This window comes from Ammospiza caudacuta, chromosome 4, assembly GCF_027887145.1.
Source record: "Ammospiza caudacuta isolate bAmmCau1 chromosome 4, bAmmCau1.pri, whole genome shotgun sequence".
Classification (NCBI taxonomy): Eukaryota; Metazoa; Chordata; class Aves; order Passeriformes; family Passerellidae; genus Ammospiza; species Ammospiza caudacuta.
In genome coordinates, this window is record NC_080596.1 from 52,585,595 (window position 1) to 52,611,712 (window position 26,118).

A 26,118-nucleotide genomic window follows, 5' to 3' on the forward strand; every position below is an offset into this window, starting at 1 on the left:
TATTGCAGATGCTGTCTTGTGTCCAGCAGTTGCTACCCAGACTCTCACAAATAAAATACTGTGTTGGCATAAACTGTCTGCCATGTGCAACTATTTATACATTCTCAAGACATCCAGGAGATATGAGGGCAGCTGTTTTTCCTTGAAAATCCCTTGGCACTTACCAGCAGCTTTCACTCAGCTTTGTGAAAATGAATATTTAAATGCAGCCCAGTTTTCTCCCCCTTTGGAGCATGGATGGCTACTGCAAACTCACATATGAAAGAGAAAGCATGTTTTGGATTCCCCTAGTGAGTCATCACCCTTTCACTGGTGATTCATTGTTTGGAAGGAGAGGAAGGTAAATGAGGACTATTTATATGAGCTGTCATCCATTTATCTGGTTATTTATTTGTTTTAGCCCGGGGCATTCTCAAAGCAATGGAATGCAGCTGGACTGACAGCGGCCGGAGGCTCTGGGCTGTACTTGGCATCTGCATGTTTGGAAGTGAGGAGAGATGAGATGGAGCACCTTCATCCACACTAAGATCTCTTTTGCTTAAGCAAGGAAGAGTGAAGGAAGGGTTCATACTGCCAGCTTAGGTGCATGCTAGGAGAAATTATTGGGTAATTCAAGCCCCTCCAAAGGGCAGGCTGAGAACCCATCTAACCACCTAACCACATCCTCAGGTCCTGGGGTGGTTCTCCTCTGCCCAGCTTGGAAGCTTTCTGATCTCTCTAGCTGTTGGTGCAGAAAGGGGCAGTTTAGGAAACAGCCATACTTAGAGCACGCAATGAAATCCAGCAGTTTGTTTATGCAGTTGTCTATATTATGATTTAATTGTCATCCTGCATAATATGTCATCTGCAGTGTGCTGAAAAACTAAATTCTTCTTTTAAATGCATAAAAATACTGTAATGGCAGTTAATTAACTCAGATATATATAGCTCCATGCTTCTGCAAAACGTGAGCAGACTGTTATAAACTACAGCTACACCCCTTAGCAATTATATGGTTTATCTTTTTTTTTCCCTAAAAAACATGGGACATAGCACAACATTTCTCCTCCTAGACTCCATCGATGCAGAAGCTGCATTTGTGTTAACACAAGTATGGAGTGATGTGATTTTTGTTGTTGTTGCTGTTCTTGCTGAACTAGGCAAGACATATCATGTTAGAACTGTCTTTGGATTATTTGTTGTTACTGATAGAAGAACACCTTTGTGTGTGTTTTAGCTAACATTAGTAAAAGACAGGAGGAAACTCTTTGAAGTCCTGGGAGGCAGAATCATTTTTAAAATGCAAACTTTTTGCCACCCAAGATAATGCAGTTTTGGATCAGGAACAAAAGCATTCCTGACTAGGAGCAGTTATTGAACAGATTGCTAACGGAATTCTGGCCATTTTTTTGAGGAGAACTGAAATAAGGCCAAAGGATGACTTTTTTTTACAAGGAATTTAGAAAGACATCCATTATTTTAAATTTAAAATTTAAAGGCACTCTTAGTAGGAATAAATGCCCCATGATTATTTTCTGCTCAAAACCTGGCACTGCCAGAACTGCCAATTTCAGCAATTTTCAGGCAATCTGAAGGTCTGTATTGGGCTTCTTGTTCTAGAGTGACTTGTGCTTATTCACAAAAGACAGTATTTTTGAACCATTATGTCTGAAAATTTCATCCCTCCTCAATCCCTTTGTTTGTCATGCTATACTCCATTTAGCTTTCTGCTTATTTTAAGTGATCTTTCATGTTACTGGATCCCCAGAAGCAGAGTTTAAGTAATTAAATAGATATTTTAAACATAGAAATATCACTGCTCAATTGTGTCATCTGCCTACAGCCTGCATTATGGTGCTGGAAAGAGATGTGCAGAAGCACATCCTCTAAGAAGTTGTCTGAGGCCCTGAGGCTTAGGCAGATCCTGTGGTCATTGATAAATTCACGTGCATCAAACATTATTTAGGATGGCCAGTATCAGCTATTGACAAGGGGAGATGAGGCCTTTGCAGAAACAAAGATAACCATGGACAAATGATTCCTCATATTACCAGGTTGCAAAGTCAGCACATGGCAATTTTTTAGGCCACACAAACTGGCAGAAGTCTACTGTCTTTTCTTTCTTTCTATTCCTGGGAAAAGAGTTGATTATAACTGGCCATAAATTTGTAAAATTTTCTCTGAATATCAATTTAATTTCAAAATCAACACTGATTTTTTGAAATTAAGTATATTTCTATCTTTCTAATAAAAGTTCTACTTGCCTCAAACTGAGACATGAAACACCATAGATGTGTGTTGCTTTAACTTAAAAACATCTTCAGAGTCCAAGAAATACTCAAGTGAAAGATAAACTGTATCTATACAAATAACACAAAAATGATTATATTTATAGAACAATTTAACATGTATTTTCATTTTCAGCATTCTGCCCTGTCTACTCAAGCAAAGGTCTCATTTTGCTGTAAGCTATACAACTGAAAACAGGGATTTGCAGATGAAGAAAAGTGTTGCTTTTATAAAAGCATAACTCAGACCCAGAGTGATTAGCCAGTTCTATTTACTGGAGCTTTCCTGTCCCAGCTGGTAAATGTGTTACATTGCCCTCTGTCGCTTGTCCTGCATTTCTCCTGCCAAGGAAGATCTACTCTAAAAGGATGAGGAAAGTTTCACTACTCCTGATAGACAGCAAAGATGCTCTGCTCACTCCTTCTGCAGATATCTTTGTGTTTGGAGAAAGCTAAAAATCCTCATCTGGTATTTAAGGTTCAAATCTGGGAGAAGTATAATCCTGGGAAAGAAGAAACATTCATCAATATTTAAGGTGGGAAAGCTCATTTCAATTTCCTGTTCTGCTGAACTTCTCAGGGCACATTGGAAAGCAACTTAAAGCCGATTACACACAGCTGAAATAAAGCTGGCACTGGGCCTTTGCTTCTGCTCTTGCTCTTCAGTCAGGAAGACTATGATAGCCAGAGCTTTTGGACAAGCACAGAAACCCTTCCCAATCTGAAAGTGACTCAGTCAAATTGAAAAGTTGTTCAGACATTTACAATGGTGGGTGCTGCATAAAGTTGTAAGATTTTTTTTGTGTTTCCTTGTTATACTAGCATCTAGTGATGGATGGCGCATCTCAAAATAATTTCAACTCTTAGAAATTTGTGCTGCAATTTTGCATAAGGAGGAGAAGTTTTGGACACCTGAGCCTTCTTACAGAAATCTGATTTCCATCATGGTTTTAAGGGGCTCCTGAAAAAAGCCAGCTTCTTCCTTCTTTTTTCTTAGACTAGCAGTCATGTACCTCTATGATGAGCCAGTCTAGGGTCAAAAACTAATTCCCCCCCTCAGCATTTTATTTCATCATTATTTACAGAAATAAGATAACATACATGTTTAAAGTTACATAGAAATTATGTCTTCGATATATATATCAACACTTGAGCTTATATTTAACTATTTAATGAATGGAAATAGAAATTTTAAAAGGATGAAACAGTCTATCAGAAAATTAATATATTGAAATATGCTTTATGTCTTTTTAGAGATAAGAATATTTATAAAAAGCAAAATTTATACTAAAAATATCCACTTATCCCATACAAAAATTTCTGATATATCACTTCAATTTTCACACATATGCATCACATCATTTAACTCCAGTGATTATTGTTTATATCCTTACAGCTCAGAGTGCTGCTGGCCTAGATATAAGGGTGGGGATTATTCTCAAGCAGTACAAAGTAAATGCTGATTACCTCAATCTGCCAATTTTTTTCTGGAAATGCTATACTGCAGAATGTACTCCAGATCAGAATTATGTATTAAGTTCTGTTTTGCATTACTTGATTATGTCCATGACAGAAAATGATTACTGGGACCTCCCTAGTGGCTACAAATTGGAGGTATTGTTTTTGAGTAATTTATTTTGTCTGAAGGATGGTGTAACTTTGTCATATAGATGATTCTTTTAAGCACAATTTTAAAGGAAGCACTCAATCTAGTGTTTTTCAGTCTGGATAATGACTTGAGGCCTTGGCTTAACCTCTCCTGTGTTTCTATTACCTCTAAACTCTAAGAAATGGTTATGAAATGTCACATACCTACCCTGCTATTTAATTTGTGCTCACTGAGGAAGTCATTCCAGTCTCACAAAAGAATTCTGAAACATCGTTTATCAGCCTGTGCAGAGTTTTGAGATCCTTGGCAAGGGGGATAATAGGATTGCAAGGTCCTTTGTTTGTTTTTAAGATTTTTTAAAATATCAAAATAGGGATTGAATTCTATTTATATATTGCAGCAAATATAGCACAAAAGAAATAAAGACTTTTAAGTAAAATATTTTATTTATACTTTGAAAGTAACAATTTGGAGACCTGCTGCCTTCCTGTGGACTATTTCAAGTCCTATTTAAACCAAGGGCATGGCTCCCCACCTTCCAGGGTGCTTGCATCAGGGGAGTCTCACAAACCCTGGTGACATGATGGACACTGCATATCACTTAGAGTTAATTGAAATTCAATAATGAAAGACAGCATTCAATACCATACCAGAAATGATAATGCAGAAGGGAAGAAAGGTTCCCTGCTGACTGTGCACCTGAGGGGGCTCAAACACACTTTTTCTAACCACCTAGAGCTAACACATTTGAGCTATGCTTGCATGTAGCCCAACAAAGCAATAACAGCCCAGCAATACCACAGCTTTCTCCCCAAATACTTTCCAGTTCACCAGCAGCACAGGCTGTTAGTATGTGAGCCTACCAGAAAAACCCTTCTCTCTGTTAGTAATTATATTGCCTCTGATTTTCCATGTTGCCACATAGTTTGTCCCTGTACTCAGCTTTCCTGTTATTTGGGATGCCTCACAGGCCTGTCCAAATTGTTTAAAATGGGTATGAGGGGTTATTTAAAAATTTTGATCTGAAGCATGACTTCAATGCATGAAGCTATGGTAAATCTCAAAGAACATCATGGGTAATTGTGATTAGAGCCTAAAAACTAGCACATTTTCCTTGGGAAAGTCTATGAGCACAAGCTCAGCATAAATACATAGCTACCCTGTGTGGCCTTTGAGGAGTGACAATGTGCTATCACAGCAACAAGGAGCCACTGTGACTGCTCTCCTTAATGAATGTGGTCTTTAAATTTTTTGATGCAACTTACATATGAAAATTAGATTAATGCTTCAATATTATTATTACTGGAAGTGTGTTTTGAAAAGGAATGGCATGAATACCTGTAGAAAAAATCATTCTGCTTGGATTACATAATGTGTTTCATATAAGAATAAATCATGAAGACTTCACTTTCCGTGATTCTTTTTCTCCTTCCATTTTGATACCTGTGAAGTCACTTTTTCTTAGGACAAGTAGCTAAAACTAGTTTCCTTTACTGTGAGGGTTGATTCTGCATCTAGTATCAGTTATTAATTCCTAATGTGTGGGACTTGGAGGCAGATTCAAAGAAGACTTTGGATCGACCGTAGATCCCTAACTGAGAGTGAACACAGCACATTTTCACATCTGTACATGGAGAGATGAGGGCCTTGTGTCTTAGACACAGCCAGTGTTAGATGGCTGCTGAAAGAGTGTTTTTCAGATTTCAGCTTTTGCTCCTCTGTCCTTGTCTTTGTCATTTTCCATAGTTTGGGCTGTCATTTTACAGGTAATTTGAAAACAAAGACATTGAGCTTATTCCCTCTCTCTTCTCAGTCTTACTCCAAGTTACAAAATATCTCTAAGTTGAAAGGAACAAATTGTCTTGATTGCCCAAGTTTTTTTCTTCCTTTCTCTGTTTCTCATCCTCTACTGTGGAGTCACTGAACCATGAAAAGAGAAGGAAACAAAGACACCACCAATTGCAAACTGCAACAATTAGGAAGCAGGAACACCCCAATTCAATAGGTAACCTAAGAATTTTTTTCTTATTTTTTTCCTACTTCTCCTTCCCTCCTATTTCCCTCTCCTCCCTCCTTGCCCCCCCCCTCCCCCAGACCCCTTCCATGTCTGTACATCCTATTTCACATGTTCATGTTGGGACTGGTATTGATTCAGGACCAAACTTCATCAGAATAATTTCACTTAAACACAATAAGCGGGCCAGTGACATTAAGAGAGGATAATCGAGATGGTGCTTTGGGCAGTTTAGAGATTGAAAGGAAAGGAGATAGATGAGGATTGGTTTAAAATGCAAGAAAAGGGCTGAAATATTATTGCCAGCGTTATTTAATTATTTCCGAGTTAACAATGCAAAATGAGGGTACACTAAATATAAACCCTTATCTTTAATTATTAAGCCTGTCCTGTTCTACTTGTACTGGAAAACCTGAAATCAACGGGAATGAATCCCAGCAGCGATCCAGTTACTACCAGAGAAGGACTGCATATACGAAAGGAGGGCAGCGTGCTTTAAAAGACAATACAACAGAAAGTAATGCAATTCGAGGCGGAAAAAGGGAAAAAAAAATACAAGCGAGGTTTGTTTCCTTGTCTGCCTTCATCCTGAGCTCACATTAAATGATAGACTTTTCTTCTCTCTGCATTCCAATTAGACTGTGCCAGTGGGCAAGCGGGGAAGGGAATGTTAATGAGGCAGCGGGAGCGGGCTGGGAGCCGGGGCTGGCGGCTCCCGCTCCCGCCGCAGTCCGGGGCAGCGCGGCGGCTCCGGGGCTGTGCCCCGCCGAACGCGCGCTTGGCCGGACGCGACCGAGAGGCTGAGGAGGGAGGGCTACGGAAAATGTCTCGTACCGCTCCGGGGACCGCTTTCCGCCCCGTTTCTCGTTCGCGCACCGGCAACGCTGCCGCGCCCGCCCGCTCCGGGCTCCGAGGCCGCGGCAGCCGCCCCGGGCCGGTGCCGGTGCCGATGCCCCTCGGCGGGGACCCCGCGCCCGCCGTGTCCCGTGAGGGCCGGGCCGCGGGGGCGGCGGGCGCGGCCCCGTGACGGTCCCCGGGGCAGCCCCGCGCCCCGGCACGAGCGGGCACGCGCGCGCGCCCCCGCCGCTGGGTCCCCGCTCGGTCCCGGCCGCGCTCGGTCCCGGCCGCGCCCGCCGCCGCCGCCCCGCGCTCCCCGCCGCCCCCCGCCGCCGCCTGCCCCGCTCGCCGGCGGCACCCGCCTCCCCTCCCTCCTGCTTCCCTCCCTCCCTCTCCCCTCCCTCCCCGCCTCGGCCGCCAGCCCGCCCGCCCGCTGCTCCCAGGTAGGGTCCCCGGGGGTCCCCAGCTGCGGCGGCAGCGCCCGCCCGTGTCGGGGGCTCTGCTGCGCTCCGCAACTTGTCAGCCTGCGGGGCTGCCCCCGCCGCCGCCCCGCGCTCCCCGGCGGCGCTCCGCCGAGCAGCTGTCAAACGTGCCGGGCGCTCGGCGGCGGCGGGGGGCGGCTCGCCCGCGCTCGGTCCCCGCACCGAGCCCCGGCGAATGGCATGACTCTGCCTGCCGCCCGCCCCCCCGCCCCCCCGGCTGCGGTGTGCCGTAGTGAGGCGAGGGGTGGTTAAACCCCCATCCTCCCATACATACGGCTTTTATTTTTTGTTCCTTTTCGTCTCGGGGCTTTCACATCACGGAACAGGAAAGCATCTGATGCGCCGGCTCACATGCCACTTCTGATCATACATTGCCTCCTTGCACAGAGCAGGATCGTTGGGAAAGATGGAGATACAATAAGTTGCTAGTACCGAAAAGTGCTGCGGAAATCCAGTGGTTTCCTTTCTCCAGTGAAGTGACATATTTTCCTCGGGTTTAAGTTGAAAGCACTGCTTGGCGGAGACTGACTGTGGCTGAGAGTGGGTTTGTGTTTTTCTTGCACCGTTAGGTTTTGCAAAGAGCAGCGATGAAGAAGAAGCTGGCACTCTCCGAGATGCAGTTGGTTCTTCTCGTTTTATTGGTGTGGCTACCAACGAGGTGAGAGGATATTCAGTTTCGTTGTTCAGTGCGAACATGCATGTTACAGTCTGCTAAGGGTAAGCTTGTGTGAGGGGCTATAAAAGTACAGTATGTAGTAACGTAATAAAAAAAAATCTTTCTTAGCTGTTTGAATGCAGTATTACATAGTTTCGAGAATAAATGCAGTAGAATGTAGTTTAAGGACCATAAAAGCCTGATCTCTTGTCCTTAAATGGTTTGTGAATTGATGCTTTATTCCACCATTAAAATAACAATTTCTTTAAATGCCTTTTTGGATCTTAAAGACTTGAGTTACTGCATGACTGTGATTCTGTACCATACAAAATGGAGAAATAGATTTTTATGAAGTCTCACTGCAAATCACTGTTCTTAAAATAATGCTCATATATTTATTAATATGGCCATGCCTTTTTTTTTCCCTTAATTTTTTTTGTTCAAACATAATAGAATTCAAAATGATGCTTAAGCCTTAAACCTCTAGGTGGAGATAGCATACAAGTTCACAATCACATATAATAAAACAATACCATCATTTATTAATCAACTTTTCTTATGTTGTGTAAAGTTCTCAATTTCTAAAGTGACAGCATAAGAGCAAGTAATTTTTATTACATTATACTTTTGTGTTGCTCACAGTCCCTAAACACAAGAATTAATTGTAGTTTGTAACTTTGATTCACTTGCTTTGGTTGTGGCTGCAGTAGGTCTTGTCCTAATATGGTAAAGATTGTATGCTATATAATGCAAGTTTCCTATGATTTAACATGTCTCCAATATTTTTGTTTGTTTACCAGTGAACAAAATATTTTCTGAAACTATATTTTCTATTTCACTTTATACCTAACTATGGTGCAGTATTAGTTGAGTCACAGTGGGCCAGATCCTGCAAACCCTACTCAAGTGAGTAATCTTACTGACGTCAAAGAGACTATAAGCGTTATTAAAGACTTTATGCCTGAGTAAAGTTTGCAAGATTCGACACTAATTTGATGTAATTATATTGATCTAATATTTTTAGTGGAATCTTGAGTTCAAAAACTGTTATATCTCAAAAAGAAGCTTAAAAATGGCAGAGACATACTCTGGTGGTCCATGAGTACAACGATACGATTTTACAAACCGAGAAGGAACCATCCAGTAATTGCAACTAAGAAAAAACTGACACACGAGTAAAATCACACATGACATTTTCATGGGTTCTTTTCAAGTTATCTGATTTGGGTCAATTCTATGGTTTATATGATGGAAAGCACAGACTGCAATGATTTACATTTAAATACTTCTTTATGCCATTGAGCTGGAGACCAACATACAGCCTTGTCTTTAATCATTTTATAGCTTTCTTTAGAGAAAATATCACCCAAACCTACTTTCGGTTTGGAGGATGAGGAAAACATGCTTGCTATTATGGCATTCAGAATACCTTCATTTCAAGATGACTAATACTCAAACATTTAGGGTTAAAAATTTAGGTACCTGAAAAAGATATAAATGGTATGTAGCACATGATGCTTTACTTCCTTGATACCAATGTGCTGGTTTTAAGTAGCTAAAACTGATGAGCTCCTGTATTTCACATGCATGGTGCTTAAAATTGTTGGCACGGCAACATTTGCATGTGTAAGGCTTTCTGTGTGTCGGGGCTTCCCTGGCACAAACCCTGTTGGTCTGGGTGCCCAGGTTCCAGAGCACTGTGGGGCACCACGGCTGGCTGGGCAGGTTCATATTCCAGCCCCTATAGCATGTCCCACAGAGATTTGATCCATAAAGGCTGTAATGTCTCTTTCTTTATTGGGGAACTTTGAAACCATCAGTGTTCTACAGATTCTTCTTGACACTTCATTTGTGATTCCTTTTTCCATCCAGCATTTATAAGGTTTGTCTGCATCTGATGGAGTATCAGACAGTGCGTTTTATGACAAAATAGCATTTTAGAAAGATGAGGGCTGTCCACAGCTACCCTGCAGCTTGCTAGTCAGCGCTGGTGTTCCCTCCCACCAACTGCTGGCGTCAGAGGACTCCCTGAGCATGATCGCTGGAGTTTTCCCTCATGTTAGTTCTTCTGGTCATGTACATTACATGACCATTGGGTGGAGGCAAATCCACAGGATTTATCCAGAGATAGAGTATGCCTAAGTGAGGACAGATAAGATAGAGCTAGAAGAAGATGGGTTTGTGCATGGGAACCCGGGTTTATCAGCCCAGGAGTGACATGCCACCAAAGCCTGGGAGGCTCTTCAGGGTTTTGCACCAGTGCAGCCTCCACTAACAGTGTTTGGGGAGCTGGAAGCAGCACTCACAGTAATGCAATGATGCATGCAAGTACAGACTACTGGAAAATGACTTCTTGGGTATTTTAAGTAGTATTCTGTTGACCCTTATGTGTCTGAACTTGTTATATAGAAATTTTATATTTGCATACTGTAAATACTCCTTTCCTGTTGGAATGCAGCAAGTAATGGCCAGTCCAAAAAAAATGCATGTTGAGTGTATGTTAAAACATACTTAGCACCTTCTAAAATGTAAAATATCCATTTAGATCGGTGCTGGCTGACTCCCTGGAAGACGAAGCTAAGAATAACATCACCATCTTTACAAGAATTCTAGACAGACTTCTGGATGGTTATGATAATCGCCTCAGACCTGGATTAGGAGGTAATACAACCCAATTAAAGATTGATTTTAAAAAATAAATTTTAATGTTCAGATTTTATGCAGTGATATTCTTCCTTTGGGGTTTTTTTTCCCCTAACAACTGGTATGCATCTTGATAAATTATTTATAACTACATTCACCCAGATGAATCATTTGAAGTTTGAGGAAGATAACATCTATGAATGGAAAGAAGGCATTTTCACACATTTATCTTAAGTAAAAAGGAAAAATCTGGTGTTTTAACATAGTAAAACAGAATGTGAACAAAAATAACATCTAAAGCTGTTATTCCAGTCAGGGAATTTTGGTTGAACAAGGAATCCAGGCTTAATTCCCTGCAATCTGATAGGTGTATGTTTTCAGAAATCTTCACAAGTATTTTGTGCGATGCGTATAAATTCCACATTTGAGATTCGTTCCTTGGCCCAGTAAGTTCAGTGAAAATGTTGTGATTTTGACTTCTTTGGAATTGGGGTGTCACTGGTAATATACATTTCATTTCTGGGCACCTTGCACTTATTTGAGCATTTGGAAAAAAAAATAGAGAAAAAGAGAATATTGAAGGACAGAGGTCTCTGCACTCTTGTGCCATGACTGTCAGTTATTTTTCAAAATGTCAGTTCACATTTTGATTTTAAAGCTGTATGCCATCTTTTGTCAGTATGTGTTATATTGGCAAGAAATTTAAATAATTTTTGTGGTGTTGAAAATATTACTGTGTACAGAAAAATAGCTATGACATAGGGAGGGGCTGAATATCTCAGTTTTGACAATATTTTGTCTACTACTATTGTTTATCTGTATTTATACTATCTAGCATTGACATGTATGATTCAAATATACACTTCTACTGCCACTATTATTATTTGTAACAGTTTTGGTAATTGTAATTTTCAACCTGGAGACTGTTTCAGCTTGGTGAAGCTAATTCCAGTACAAAATCCTTGGGAGCCATTCCTGTTCCTGTTGATTTCAGGAAGATCAGGCCCAAAGCTAGAGACACACTCCAACTTCCATGGAAATTACAATAACAACTCTGATCAAATTAGGCCTTAGTTAAAGCTCAGAGTTTTTATCCAACACTATTCCAGCCTGACCTGTGGCTCTGTTGCTGTTCTGGTCCTGGGGAATTGTGGCTTGAATCTGACACAGCAGAAAGTGGGAGCTGACGCTGACTGAAACAGATTTCTCATTATGCATTGCTTTTAAACTAGGATGTCTTTTCATTTCCATTTTTGGCCTCTGTACAGTGAAAGCTTGTGAAATATTTTATATTCAAAGATTTCTTAATTTGGATGATACAGGGGACCTATAGAACTGTTGATGCCAGAATTTATATAGTAATTTTTTTACGTGGAGTTTTGATTTCTTTGCAAAATACTCAAATTTAAGAATTTACGCATAGTATAAACATAGAATGACTTGCAGAAACATTTCATATCACCAAACTCGTGTTGAATTGACAGGGCTTTTAAAATAATGCATTTTATTAGAAAAATAGTCAAAGTTTTCTTGCTTACAAGGGATGAGCCATTTAATGAGAGCAGTCTGCAGTTCCTTTGCATATCAAGCATTTTTTTAATATTGAAATAATATTTTTGAGAACATGAAATACAGATATAATGGATTTTTCTATTTTTCACTAAATTTGCTTCAAAATAACCTCCCTCTTTTTCTTTATAAAGCCTCATAGATAATTAAAACATACTCTGAGAACAAAAAATTAAAGAATTAACATCTGTTTGATATTGGTATACATGGCAATCAACCCATGCAGAATATGTGTGAAATGAAACTGTGTCATGCATATTAAACCGTGGTGATTCTTGACACATTAATCTTAATCCTCAAAAATACTTCAGTTGTGGATGGATGGATTCTTACAGTTTAAAAGAACACTTGTAAATGGCAGTTGTGATAATTCATGATACAAAACATACCAAACAAGGCTTTTGTACATAGTGCTTAATAATTATCTAGCTTCATATTTCAGGAATTTTCTAGCAGTTTATTCCTTTTTCTATACTGACCTGTAGTCTGAAAAGAGATGTGGAAATAATTAACCGTTTTTTCAACACTATGTGCCTAGTAAGCCTGGGAATTTCTAAAAGTGTTTTTGCAAGAGATTACTGCATTCTGGCCATGCCACACACATCATTAATTTAAGATACCTAGTCTCAGTTGTGTTTCCCTTCTCTTTATATGAGTCTGAAATAGCTCATTTGAATGCAGCAGAATGTTTACTTTGGCACAGCAGTTTGCATTGTCGTGCACATATCACTGCTATGACTGGGATCACAATCTGGCCTAACATGCTACAACAGAAATAGTCCAGGGTCTGAGATCCTTCTGAAGTCGTCTGAAAGCAAGAGCTGTTCATCAGCCCACTTTCACTTGCTGTGAAAGACATTTTCAGAGATGTCTTACAGCAAGAATTTAGCTCATTGTAAAAAACTGCTCCTTTAGTAATGAAATGTTTTGGGTTGATATTACCATTTTATCTAGTTATTGACCAACAACAGGGAAATGTACAGGCTTCTTGAAAGTCTGTATATTAAATTCAGCTAAATAAATGTCTGATTTGGAGGTTGTTCTTGAATTAAGGGATAGATTTGTAATTCATTTTCCTGGGACACAGTCTGACTACTGACAGTATGTAACTTGATGCTTTACTGATGCAATTCAAAACAGAGTACTATTTTCTATAAGCTGTTGAGGAAGGTTTAACTTTTACTGGTGGTACTCCTTGGTCAGATAAACAGGTTTTGGCTGTTGGCTGTTGGCTATCCTAGCAGCTGGGATCCTTGAGTGATGTATGAACACTACAGTGATGAAATGACCTGCAAAATGGGTGTGGGCAGGGGGAGGATGACACTGCATCATGCCCTGAAGCCAGAGACATCTCATATGACTTAGCTACATACCCCAGCCTGCTGTATTGATAGACATGAGCATGGGTTTATTTGAGGGGAGATAATATTTTCTCTGTACTCATTTTATGCTAAGCACAGGATTGCAGCTGGAACACTCTTGACTGTACTTTCAGCTCTGAAGTGAACCATTTTACCCAAACATTCCATGCCATTTCTGTTTAGTCATCAAAATAAATTACAAGTTTGACTTCAAACCAAATTTTCCTGTATCATTAGCATTAATTTATATGAAATATAGCCATGCAAATGGCAAGTCATACAGACCTTCATTGTTTGTGACTTTCTACAAGTAATGAAGGTATTTTCTTCTTTTTATTTGCTGTAATGTTTGCAATACGCTTAGGCTAACATTTTTTCATAAATCTTTTGCTTTTTATTAGCATGTAGAAAAGCAAATCAACACATTAATGGGCACTAAAACTAAGCAAGGAACCAAAATATCTGTAAGCGATTGAATTATCTGTCTGCTCTCCTCTGCCCCATGAACAGACATGGTCATGCTGGATACTTCAGTATTGTGACTATCTCCATAAGTTATTCATCCTTCTTTACTTTCTCACATCTGAAATTAGCCTTTCCAACAGCTAAAGAACTTCTGTATTTTCTACTCTCAGAAACTTATAAAACAGAACTGAATAGAAAACTAAAATGTTGGAGAAAAGAAACAAAAAAAAAACAGAGCAAAAGAAACGGGAAGTTACAAGGGCAGAAGACTGGACTTCCTAGCCTAAAGTTTCAAGTGCCATATTGATATTGAAAAGATCTATGGAAATGTCAGGATCCTTCTGCAAACCGTGGTCAGTCTCATCAGCTTCAGGAATGGTATTCTTATTGTAACCAAAGAGTTGAATGATGGTTGTTAAAAAAGAGGAAGATAAGATAGTAGGTAGGTGAAAATTAAATGCACTGTGAATCTATTTTGAAGGAACCATCTCTGCTTTCAAATGTCCTGAATGCTTTAAGCAAGCATCTGCATTGCATTTCTCACACAGACAGACCAAATCCTCTTTTTTCCCAACATTTTGTAAATCAGTTGAACAGGAAAACTGGAAAGAATTGAAGGGAATTCTTGCTGACTATTCATATCAGAGAGATGGTCAGCAATGAGCGCTTGCAGGTGTGATCTTTCATCTTTGGAGAACTGGATATTTCATTGCATAGAATCAGTGTAATGGTGTAGAATATCAGACTTGGTGATTAAAAGTTTTGTGATGTGCTCACCAATATGAGCACAAGGGAAACTTATTTTTTCACAGATTACCTTTGTCTCTTGCCTGGATCAGGAGAGCTGTATCCATATATGTCTGTGCGTGTGTGTGTTTATCACATAGTTGGAGGTTTTCAGTTGCCAGGAAACACAGCCATGGTCATATGCTGATAATCTGGAATATGTTGCATTTAGGGCACTGTATTTATATATCACTGTCATTCAGAGTTTTTAATGAGCTTTGGAAGAGTTTGTAGCTATAGGAGTCCCTAGATGGGGGACCCTAGTCACCTAGCCAAACCTAGTGGTGTTTGTCAGCCCCAAACATGCTTAATGCAAATTCAGAGTATCATAAAGGAAGGTTCGTTGTCTATTTCTTTTTTCTGCAGAGCACTACTAGAAATCTTCCACTACTGTTTTTAAAGGGAAAAAGTGCAGCTCCCCATCTCAGTTCTGGTTGCTTCCTTAGGCCTTCTTTGATCTAGGTTAATATTTTGGAAATGGTAATATCTCTCTGCCAGTGCTAATGCAGAGCAGCACTTGCATCTTCTAAAAGCCCACTGTCCTTGTAGCTATGCTGGGACACAAAGGGATAAACTACTGTATGTATGCTCCCCTTTTGGGCATTCCTGGAAGGGCCACATGGAATCTGCCCATAATGGTGCTTTCAGAGGAGTCAGTGAGAAACTTATGTTAGAGCTGTGGATAATGTATATTGGCAAAAAGCATTCCTTGTAAAAAATGGAGAAGCGATAGAAAAAGGATATGAACATCTCATTAATAACTTATCCAGGGCATGCAGACAGTGCTAAGATGCAAGAACAGAAGTAACTCAATAGCTGTAAGCATTCCAGGGAATGATTTATTAGGAAAAAGGAAGGATAAAAAGCCTACAGAAACCTCTTTGATACTTAAGAACAAACCAGAAAACTTGTCTAGTATAGGATAGGGCTGAGTAGCTAGACAGAGGTTATTTGGTTATTTATTTATTGAAGTCTGTGAATAAATCAACAGTGAAGACATAAAATGAATGCTACAGCTGTGCAGGGTAGTGCAATTGGGGGAAGTGTTGCACAGAATCACAAAATAAGCTGATTTGGAAGGGACCCACAAGGATCATTGGACCCAACTCCAGGGCCTGAACAGCACCATCCCAAAGAGTCAAATGCTCTGCCTCAGATGAGTTAACAGAAATGTAGGTACTGTACAGTAGTTACATGTGTCCATAGAGGAGCTGGTCTGGGAGGCTCTCCCAGTTCACTGAACATATATATTTAGTACTTTTTTTTTCTCTCCTGACAAAGCATCAGCATTTGATTCTAATGCTAGAATTACTGCTGACGACACCAATGCTGAATTAGAGCTTTGCTTACTTTTGTCTTATCTGTAAGGAAGCTGTGAAAGCAGATACCGCAGATTTCTCTGTAGCTCATTGGTGCTCAATGTAAATCAGACCAATGGGGTGATAACATTTTTTTCAGGCAGATTTGATAAACAAAGAAATCAAAACCATCACTTTTTATCTGTGATGCAGTTATTCTGGGTTATTTAGGAAAGGGTTAAGAAGCAGTGGTCTTGTTGGTATCCAAGGTATTCTATTATTGAATGCTTTCCACTAAGGCCTTTTATCTTATTAAATCTTGCAATGATTTTTTTCTATCTCAAATATACAACTACTTCTCATTCAGGATGACTAGTTTAAAAAGCTAAGTACCAAAGGAATGCAATATCATAGTTCCAAAGTTTTTATTACCCTTGTGTAATGATACAATTTGCATAAAGCTACCTGAATTGAAAATACAATTATTATTTAAATAATCTAACTCTAAAACATTTTCAGAGATATTTAAGCACATTAGAAATTCATCCAGGATAACTTTGGGTTATTTTAATGGATTTCATGGGTTTTTACTAGTGGATTTTAACCAAGCAAAAAGTTAATTTAAAATGTAGTAATCAATGTATATGTTGCTTACAATGAAGAAATTGTTATTCAGTCTTTAGAAATGAAGAGATTGTGTAATACAAAATTAATAGTATTCTGGGTTGCACTTATAAAAAATATATTAAATCAGTTTAAAATAAAGCATTGATGGTCTTTCACATTTTGGGTTTAGATGCATAGGATGCAGACTACATTTGGAATACACCGCCCTCCACAAAGGTGAAAAAAGTGGACCTTGGAAGATGGTTGATTTAAGGAAAAATGGCAATTATATCACTGTGGTATGACTGGCATCACTATTTAGTGATGTTCATTTCTGCTTGTGTTACAACAACCAATATTTAAACAAATAGTGAAGCATAACTTTCAAGACAATTAATTGGCAAGTTTTGACATTTTATTTTTAATGAAAACTAAAAACTTGGGATTAAATGGGCATGTATAACTCCTTCAACTTCTTTGTGTAGAAAAGATTGGGGGTTTTCATAACCTTTGTTCTTGAGCCCTGTAATGGTAAATATACATTTAAATATATCTTCTGTATTTTAGCACCTATAAAGAAAAAACTGCCACAAGACATTCATTCTGCATAGCAGAATGGGCTCCTGTTACATTCAAGGCCTGATTGTGGCAAAACAGTGTAACAATACTGTGTCTTTATGAGACATAATCTAAAAGGACCAAAAAAAAGAAGAATTTTCTTCCCCTCCTTAGCTTTACTAGGCAAACTCATAACTGTTATAGTTATAATATAACTCATTACTATTATGCCAATGCTGATGATTTTCAACAGTTACAGAGATAATGACTGCTCAGAGTTGTGGTGGAATTTCCATCTTTGTGGAGACCCTCACAATTTGACAGACTATGACTTGGGTAACTTGCTGTGTTTTTAGAGATTGCTCTGCCTTGGACCTTCCAAAGGTTCTTTTTAAACTCAGTTGTTCTAAGATTCTTTACCTGACAGTCAGCAAGACATTGAAATAATGGCTGCAGCTTTCCATCTTACTTGGAAAAGGTAAAAAAAAATTAGTATATTAGATCTTGAAGATATAGCTGAAGGAAAAGTCTGTGTAAATGAAAGTTTTAAACTGCTTCAGAACAGCAGGATGCACAGTGTTGTATAACTCTTGAGTTTATTATTCATAAAGAGCCCACTGAAAAATATAAGATTTTGGGTAGACAGATCTGCAAAAATGAAGAGGAAATATCCTTGTTTATAGTCTTAGCCACATTTTTCCTACTATCACCTTATGCTGAAGTCCTGAAAAGGGTTAAATATGTGAAAAGACAGTATTTTAAAGGACAGGCACTGTATTTCATCAAATCCTTTTCAGTTTACTTCAGCAATGTACATGGAAGTGAAAAGCTGCACAACACTGTGCATCCTAGAGATCAACACCTCCTCAGGAGGCATCCAGGAACCTCTAATCACTACCCTTCTGAAGTGCCCCAAGATACCTTCCAAGGCTCCTCCTGTTTCATTTTTCTGTTTTTACATTGCCTTTTTCTTTTCTAAATACCTGTCTATTTTGTCCATTCTTATAAAAAATGCCCAACTGGTTTTTTTGACCAAAATTTGATGAATTTATCCAATTCCATGTAAATATAGAGTTAGCTAAGTCCAGGTGAGACCTGCCATGTAGATGTAATACAGCTGCTGACATCCAGCTGCCTGAAAGATTTCTTATCCAGTGGAACTGGATGGAGGAGGTTGAAATGATGTGAAGACAGGCTCCTAGGTGGGTAGAAAGCAAATATTATCCTTTACCCACAGAAAAAATGGTTTTCCTGTTGTGCCAGCACAGTTCTCTGGTGCTGTTGACTGGTCTGAGACAGATCTGTTGCTTCTGGCAGTTCTCCTGACTGCATATTCCTGTTTCTGCTTTCTTGCAATGCTACCATTTTGTGACTGTCTTTTAGAATAACCTTTTCAATGCACAATCTAGTGCATCCAATTTTTAGAATTAATAGTGTGGAGAGAGAGATAGAGGTATTTCATCAGAAAGCATCATAGAAGAGGACATTGTAATTGTCTATATATAAAAACAGCGCAGGCTTTTTTTTTTTCCCCCAGTATTTTGGTCTGTTTTAATTGTCAGTATTCATGGCTACAATTAATATCTAAAAGTAGCTTCTAAATACTCCAAATAACATATATGAAGTAGAAAAAAGCTCTTTTTCAACAACCTAGCATTAGGGTAATACAAGCCAAGGTGAAAAACCACTATGAGCAATAAATATGGGAAAAGGAAGGAGGGCAGAACAAAAGAGATGACGAGTGAAAGAAGATAAAATTGTCATACTAACCATTGACAACTTTTAAAAAAATGGCAGATTTAAACAGCTGTCTGATCTTTTTTTCAAATATCCTTTGGGAGCTTGAAAGTAGACAGAATATTTTGAATTAATACTGTCAAAAGTTTAATAAATTTTATTTATAAGAATCAAAAGACTTTAATATCCCAATATTAATCTTTAAATACATTTTTATATTTTTTTTTACATGTTAATGCTCTAATGAAATTAATCACAAGCTAAAATAAATTTTCTTTACCACTGTCACCCAATTAATAGTTTGCTTTATCATGCAGAGTATTTCACCACTAGTTTGTGGAAATTGTATGTAAATCACAAAAGTATGATTCTGCTAATCTTCCAGAAGTGGTATTGCTATTTGGGAACCATTTATGTGATTACTGTGTAGCACACGGCTCCTGATTTACATTCCTTAATTCCTTGCCATATGTTGAGGGCTATTTAATAATTAGAGCATTTAACACTGTGAAAGAAATGTAAATCAATTCCCCTCTTACCTGGGATTATTGTGCATCAGAGAACATTGAACACTGCAGTGAAGTTGTGCAGCTGCAGAGATTGGATCTAGTCTGACCAAACTGCATTCATTTTTTAATGTATATACATACATATTTGGTCCTCCTCATGATTTTTTTTTTTTTTTTGTTGAACCAGTAGAGATCACATGTCCTTATCTAGTTTGTTTGGGAAAACCTGGGTGTCCCATGTTCCATCTGCTTAATCTATGTTTTTCTACAGACTGTAAATAAAGTATTTTATAATCTGGTAGTGTTATGACTAATAGAGTTGATTGAAGATAAAATTCAGTGCTATGGACCACTGACCTTCACATATGGTTCAATATAAATCAGTTAAAAAAGTGGTGTATGCTGTAAAATTTTCAAGACTGCTTGCATTTATGATCTTTGGTGTGAAAGTAGTTTCATGGAGTTACCTATGTTCATTTACCACCTTCTTCTGTTTTAATTTAAAAAATTGCATACTGTCCATCTCTTAAATAGCAAGATGACGTGAAGGCAATGTATGTTCTGACTGAATGATTGCCCTGAATGTTACTAGTTCTTCTTTGTTTGTCTCAATTTCTTGGTGCTGATTCTCTCATCCAAAAGAGATAATTGTCTTCCAACACATTCCCTCTTTTTCTTTCTTGTATCCATTCTTAGTTATTCTAAGACAATAGGTTCCTCAGACTTCTATCTATCCCAGTAAATTGGGAATTATTATTATTATTATTATTATTATTATTATTATTATTTCCATTCTTGCAAGTGTGTAAGCCTCTCAGCACAACACCAGCGAGCAGAAAAGCAATGGAACAGGTGAGGAAGTCTGTGTTTATATTCAAGAATTTAGAGATGGGTTCAAGGGACAGTTCCTACCCTTAATACACCAGCATAATGTTCTAGATGTGTCATTCTGAGTGACAGTCTGAAGGCTACTGTAGATGCCTGTTACTTCTCACTATTTGAAATAATAAGTTAAAGGCTCACTGAATGAGAAGCAGCTGAAGAGAGTTGTATTGTGGTGTATATAAATGAGAAAACCAAAGGTTTTAGTCATAGATGCAGTGCTGTGTTTATATAACCATTCTGCCATCCTAAGGCATTCCATAGCATTTCATGGACTTGTTTGTGTCAATAGTTTTAACTGAGCATTGAACAGTGAACTTCTTTTTACCAGATCTTTAAATGTGAATTTGGTACTGCATCATTTCATGCAGTTTCTGAAAGGAAAAGGGAAGAGACTTCCACCTGGAAAAATAAATAAATAAATAAATAAATAAATAAATAAATAAATATGGTAAAGATGAGAAAGGAGAAATATAAATGCCTGTTACTTGAGATAAGGCAATGGTCACATTTTTAATAATCCCTTTTCATCTGCTGGGTGCTAAAAGCTGTCAGAGAATTCTTTATGCTTTTACTAGACATTTTGTCTTTAATGACCATTAGAAGAAAAAAAAAAAGAATAGATAATCTGGTTTGCTACTGCATGATAATGCTATTTTTAAAGTAATTGACTTTTTAAAAATAATATCTGCAGTAGATATTACCTGCATTTTCACAATTATTTCTGCTTAGAACAATATGCACTTTAAAGAACTGGGTTCTGATTAAACTCATATTAGGCATTGTTTCAAATAAAAAAAAAAAAAAAAACACTCTATTTTTTAATTTATGCCTGTAAAAATTCCAACCTGTTAATTTAATTTTACAAGCAGATTCCAGTCCCAAATATATAGTCTTTCCACATATAGAAACCTAGTGGATTCACAAAGTTCCATAGACAGCCAGAGGCAAATTCTCTTGTCATAGGCGAAAATAAAAGACAAATTTGAGGCTGCTTAATCCAAGCTCTGGGAGTATCCTGGGAGTATGTTTTAGAGGAGATTCAGGGAAACACTGTTATCTGTAAAGTAGCTTGGAGACATTCTAGTGACTCAGCTGTGGGACTTTTGAGTGCCACAGTACACTTCTTGTACACACTAAGACCTTTTTAGTATTAACTGGATATCAGAAAAATAGCTGACAACTCTGTAGCATCTTAAAATGGAAATTAAAAATTGCTTCATTGCTGCCCATGCCAGTATTTTTTGCTTATTTGGGAGATGCTTGTTGAAGTATTAAAATGATTCTCTGTTGGATCAAGCCATGAACTCATTGTTTGTCAGGAGTCCTGTTTAGCAGGAAGCTTATTACCCATGACCATCCCCTGAGTTGTCCTGCCAGACAAAAAATGTTAATAAAAATTTAAAGGCAGCTTGGCAGCCAGTCTGATTTGTGCTGTGTCTTGAAACCACAAGTGTACTCCTTCCTTCCCTGCGTTTCAGCAGCTGTGATGCTCAGGAATGTGCGAGTGAAGTGTGCGTCTACCTGTGCTTAAGCATGCCAGGTATTTAGGGTGTTAACGTGCACACAGCCTCTGGGTGATTTTAGTAATTCCTCTGGCTAGCTTTTTTGAGAATATAGAGTAGTCTGGACAAACATTAATTTCCTGTCTTTCATAGTTATTTTACCTGGCTTGAAATAGGAGCTGCTGCCTGGTTGATAAAAGGATTAGAACACTCTCTAATTTATTTTTTTTAATAGTGTATCACAGTCTTCTGAAATACTATTATAGAATTTCATACAGCATTACATATGAAAAATATATTTGAGGATCCTGCTGCAAAAAAGATGCATTAAAAGTGCCCACTAATATGCAGCTCTATTAAATAAAGGCACTACCTCTTTCTACCACTGGTTGCTGTCATGCTTGAATGCAAAGTACAAGGCTAGCAAAAGATAAAAGAGCTGCAGCTCCATTTTTAATGACTATCCAATCCAGGACTATAATACCCAGACACTAAGCACAGACATTAAAATTAATCTGTCTGAAAGGATCTTCATTTTCAATGCTTTCTTATGTCTGTTGATCCCTAGAGGACATCATCAGCCTTTGGGACTTTGAAACATGTGAGTTTCATACTTTGTTCTGATAGCTGCAAGCCTTGGGAAGATGCCAGCTTCTGGTGATGTGAGTGCTTGCCCCAGAACAAGCAAGACAATCCTTCCCAGAGCTTCATCACAGTTTCTGTCAGCTCCAGGGTGGCAACTTTTTTGCTGTGGCTGGCCAGACATAATCCAAAGGCTTCTGCTGAAGCTGGTAGTCAGTAGGCAAAGACTTTTTCACTGACTTCAGTGGGCTCTGCTACCCAAATTACTCATTAAATAATTAACAAGGCTAAGAAGCACTGTGACAGTGTCTGTTTCAGCTTAAAGAAAGCAGTGTAGCCAAATATCGTAATGCTCTATGTATATTATATGTATATCTATGCTCTATGTATATATGATAATGTATTATCACAGTTTCCTGGACAATCCACTGAATTCTGTGGCCATTTTACCAGTGCTTGATGCAGACTTCCGATGTTTTTCCAGGAAATAACAAAAATTTAGGGTTTTTTTTAATGTTTAGAATGTGGAAGGTCCTGAAGGACAGCATCCTTTCATAACTTGTACTTTCACTGGCAAGTTGACATGTTACATATTTTATATATATATATATATATATATGAACCAAATTGGCTTTTGAAATCTAATTTGGATAAAATCTAGAATGAGTGATCTTCGTTAGAAAAGCAGCTGGGCCTATGTAAGTGATGGGCAAGCAAATAAGTTAACAACAAAAATGAAGCTTTTGAAGAGACAATAGCCACTATACAATAAAATCACTTGTTAAGAAACCCAGACTTGGCTGCATTATGACTGCAAAGAGAAACTGGAAGCAGCTACTTTTTAAAAATGATACTGCTCTTAGGGGTAGATGTGGTTTGAAATGCAGGAGGGACTGTCAGAGTGAGTGTATCAAATGGGATGATTTATAAATGCTATGACTTGGAGTAAAGCACGGAGATTAAACCTGAAATTAGCCTAGAAGTGTAATGCTGCAGAATTTGCCAAGGTGTTCGATGACTCTAAGTACTGAGGTCATAAAATTCAAACATTTAAAAAAAAGAAGAGAGATGAAGACCTCTGAGTATAAATTTCTGCAATCTGAAATCATTTGGGGAATTTTTCTGCCTTACCTACATGTTATGATTTTCTCTCTAGTAGCACAAATCTCTGAGCAGAGTAGACAGAAATATGGTCTCATGCGGGTAATAACTTTGCCCTCCCTACTTGTGTGATGACACCAATTCAGGTCAGTTCAAATAATTACTGCTCTACTTTGTCAAAGTCTGCTCCCTTCCAGACTTCCAGACTTGTTTGAGTGCTTTTTTTGTCTTCCTCTGTCTCATTCTTTAGAGAGGGTTGGGGCAGTCTGGTTCATTTTAGCTCCATCATGCTCATCCAGTTGATCTAAACAATGCAGCAGTCATATTTATTACTCAGCCTGGTAATTATAAACACTCCTCATCCTGATGGAAGCTGTAGTGTCTAAAGGGACCAGATTTAGTGCTGATGTTTTAGTTTTCATTTGTGTGACGTGGTTTTGGTTTGCTGCCAAATGTGTTGTGTGCTAGCTAAATTCCTCTAACTTCAACATTTAAGTAATCTGTTTCAGCAAGATCACATTTCTTCCAGCCAAACTCAACTATGTTTTCAATTTCATGTTTCTGTTGAACATTTTGTGCAACTTTAACTAAAAATTTCTCACACTGGTAGTTTATTTTAGAGCTGTATACTTTTAAGTTATTTTTATTTTTATTTTTTTTCCTTCACTGTGTGTGAGGATGTAATGAAAAGGGAAGAAGGGAGATTTGGTGGATTTCATGGTAGTCTTATGGGAACAAGTTTATGCCCATGTGTTTAGATTGTTCTTCCCAATGATTTAATTTATTTCTTTTCAGCATTTTGTCTCTCCCTTTTTAATGGTCAACACTAATGTTCATAATTACCCAGCTTTTACAAGTGCTTATACAACCAAAGCATCCATATTGTTTTAATACCTTTACAATGAACCTGTAAATTGGAGGAATACTCTGTTTAAATGATAGGGAAAAAATCCAAAAAGCTGTCTAGATAGTTAATTGCTTTCTTAATCACTTGGCAGTCAATACCTCTGAGATTGTCAAAATGTTGCCGGAGGTGACAAAAGTCTATGAAGTTCAACAGTAATGAGTGAGAGTAAATATCTTCTTTTCCCGGCGCAAAGAACCAATTAAGTTATGCACTTTTGGGTTATTTGAAATCTCTTTCATGTTAAAGTAGTGGCAGGATTCAGGCAAGACCCTGGATGGTTGATTGGCCCAATGTGATATGAGCTGCACCAGTCAGTACAACGCCTTCTCCTCAGGGATAAAGTACATTCTAGATTAAACATCTTAGTTACTCCCTACCTGATTTGGAAAAGGGTTCTGAATCCATATTTCCCACTTTCCAAACCTTTTATGTAGGCACGGGTCTTTTGATCATTCTGAGAAAGTGGCTTCTTCCGTTGGAGATGTTTTACTTATTTATTTGTATAAAATAGCTACCTATGTGTCAGAACATGGACTGAGATCTCTTTTTTCCTGCTGCCATTTAGGGGCATTCATGGTCTTTGACCAGTTGGCCCCACAAGACTGAGGGCTTTGGTTTGTCAGTTCCCACATCTCCTGGAGCCCAGATAGAGTGGAATTCATTGCTTCCAACAGCTGGGCATCCTATGTGGAACATGAGCAAAGCTGGGCGTGTTGGCACATCTCAGAGATGGTGTTGGCATAACTGTCTACAAATGTGGCTCTTAAAGTTGATAAACTGAGTAGAAATCTGTCAAGCTAAGTAATTAAAAATGCTGAAGAGGAGCAAGCAGCTGAAGCCTTTCTTTACCAACACATGTGAAACAACCAAGTTTGGGTGTGAAAACTTTACCAATCTCCTTTTCATCTATTCACAGGGGTGTTCCCTCTCATGTCATTCCTCCTTTCCTGAAAAGAGCCATGAGAGAAGCTGATGGTCGGGTTTAATGGAAACTTCTAAAATAGAGAGCAGCTCTTGTCAAGTGCATGCTCTAGTTTAAAGCAGAGACATGAGCTCAGTTACTGTGTGTCAGGTTCTGTCTTGACCACAAAGGTGAATTTTCTAAGACACAGCATGCTTCCTCAGTCTTTGGAAGGAATTGTTCTGCTTTGTGTAAATAATTAGATCTTGAGCACAGGCTTCAATTTAAGTCTGCTCTATCCCATGAGTACTGCTAGGCTGTGGAAACAGTCTTTCACTTGTTTTCTTGCTTTCTCTCTCAAAATCTTTCTGGCTCAGTAAATTTGTAATTATTTATAGTTTGAGGAACTCGTTGGGACTTGGTTGAGAGCCAGTTCTTTAGGCTGCTTGGCAGCATTGGGATATATTTGCCTTAAGGTGGAAATATAAGCAGCCGGGGAAATTTAGGTACTGACAGTGTTAGACAGCAATTTGGGAATAAAGGGGATTCAGACAAATATAAGTGCAAAACTTAGTCATTATGATCTGGACCACAGAGACATTCAGATTAACTTTGATTGATTTAAATGGAAACTTGGAGCTTAAATAACTTTGTGCAGCTTGTCCAATATACTTTAAGAGATAATTGAGCACCAAAATCAGTCTTTAGCACTATCCTTGAGCACCTTTCTCAAATTTGTGGAGAAAGCATAAAATAAAGTTAAAACTGCACCCCAAATGTCACTTATATCCAAAGTTCTTCATTCACAGGACCCTTTGGAAATTTAAATTTGTGATATGAAATA

At 38.5% G+C, this 26,118-nt stretch overlaps 1 protein-coding gene across 1 annotated transcript in view; it reads left to right on the top strand.

Moving 5' to 3' along the window:
* Window positions 1-7,573: 7,573 nt before the first annotated feature.
* Window positions 7,574-26,118, top strand: part of GABRA2 (gamma-aminobutyric acid type A receptor subunit alpha2) — a 61,276-nt gene continuing 42,731 nt past the window's right edge. The window contains exons 1-2 of the mRNA XM_058802964.1: window positions 7,574-7,867; window positions 10,410-10,525. Of these exons, the coding sequence (XP_058658947.1) occupies window positions 7,797-7,867; window positions 10,410-10,525 (187 nt within the window). The 5' untranslated portion in view covers window positions 7,574-7,796. The remainder of the gene's footprint in view (window positions 7,868-10,409; window positions 10,526-26,118) is intronic.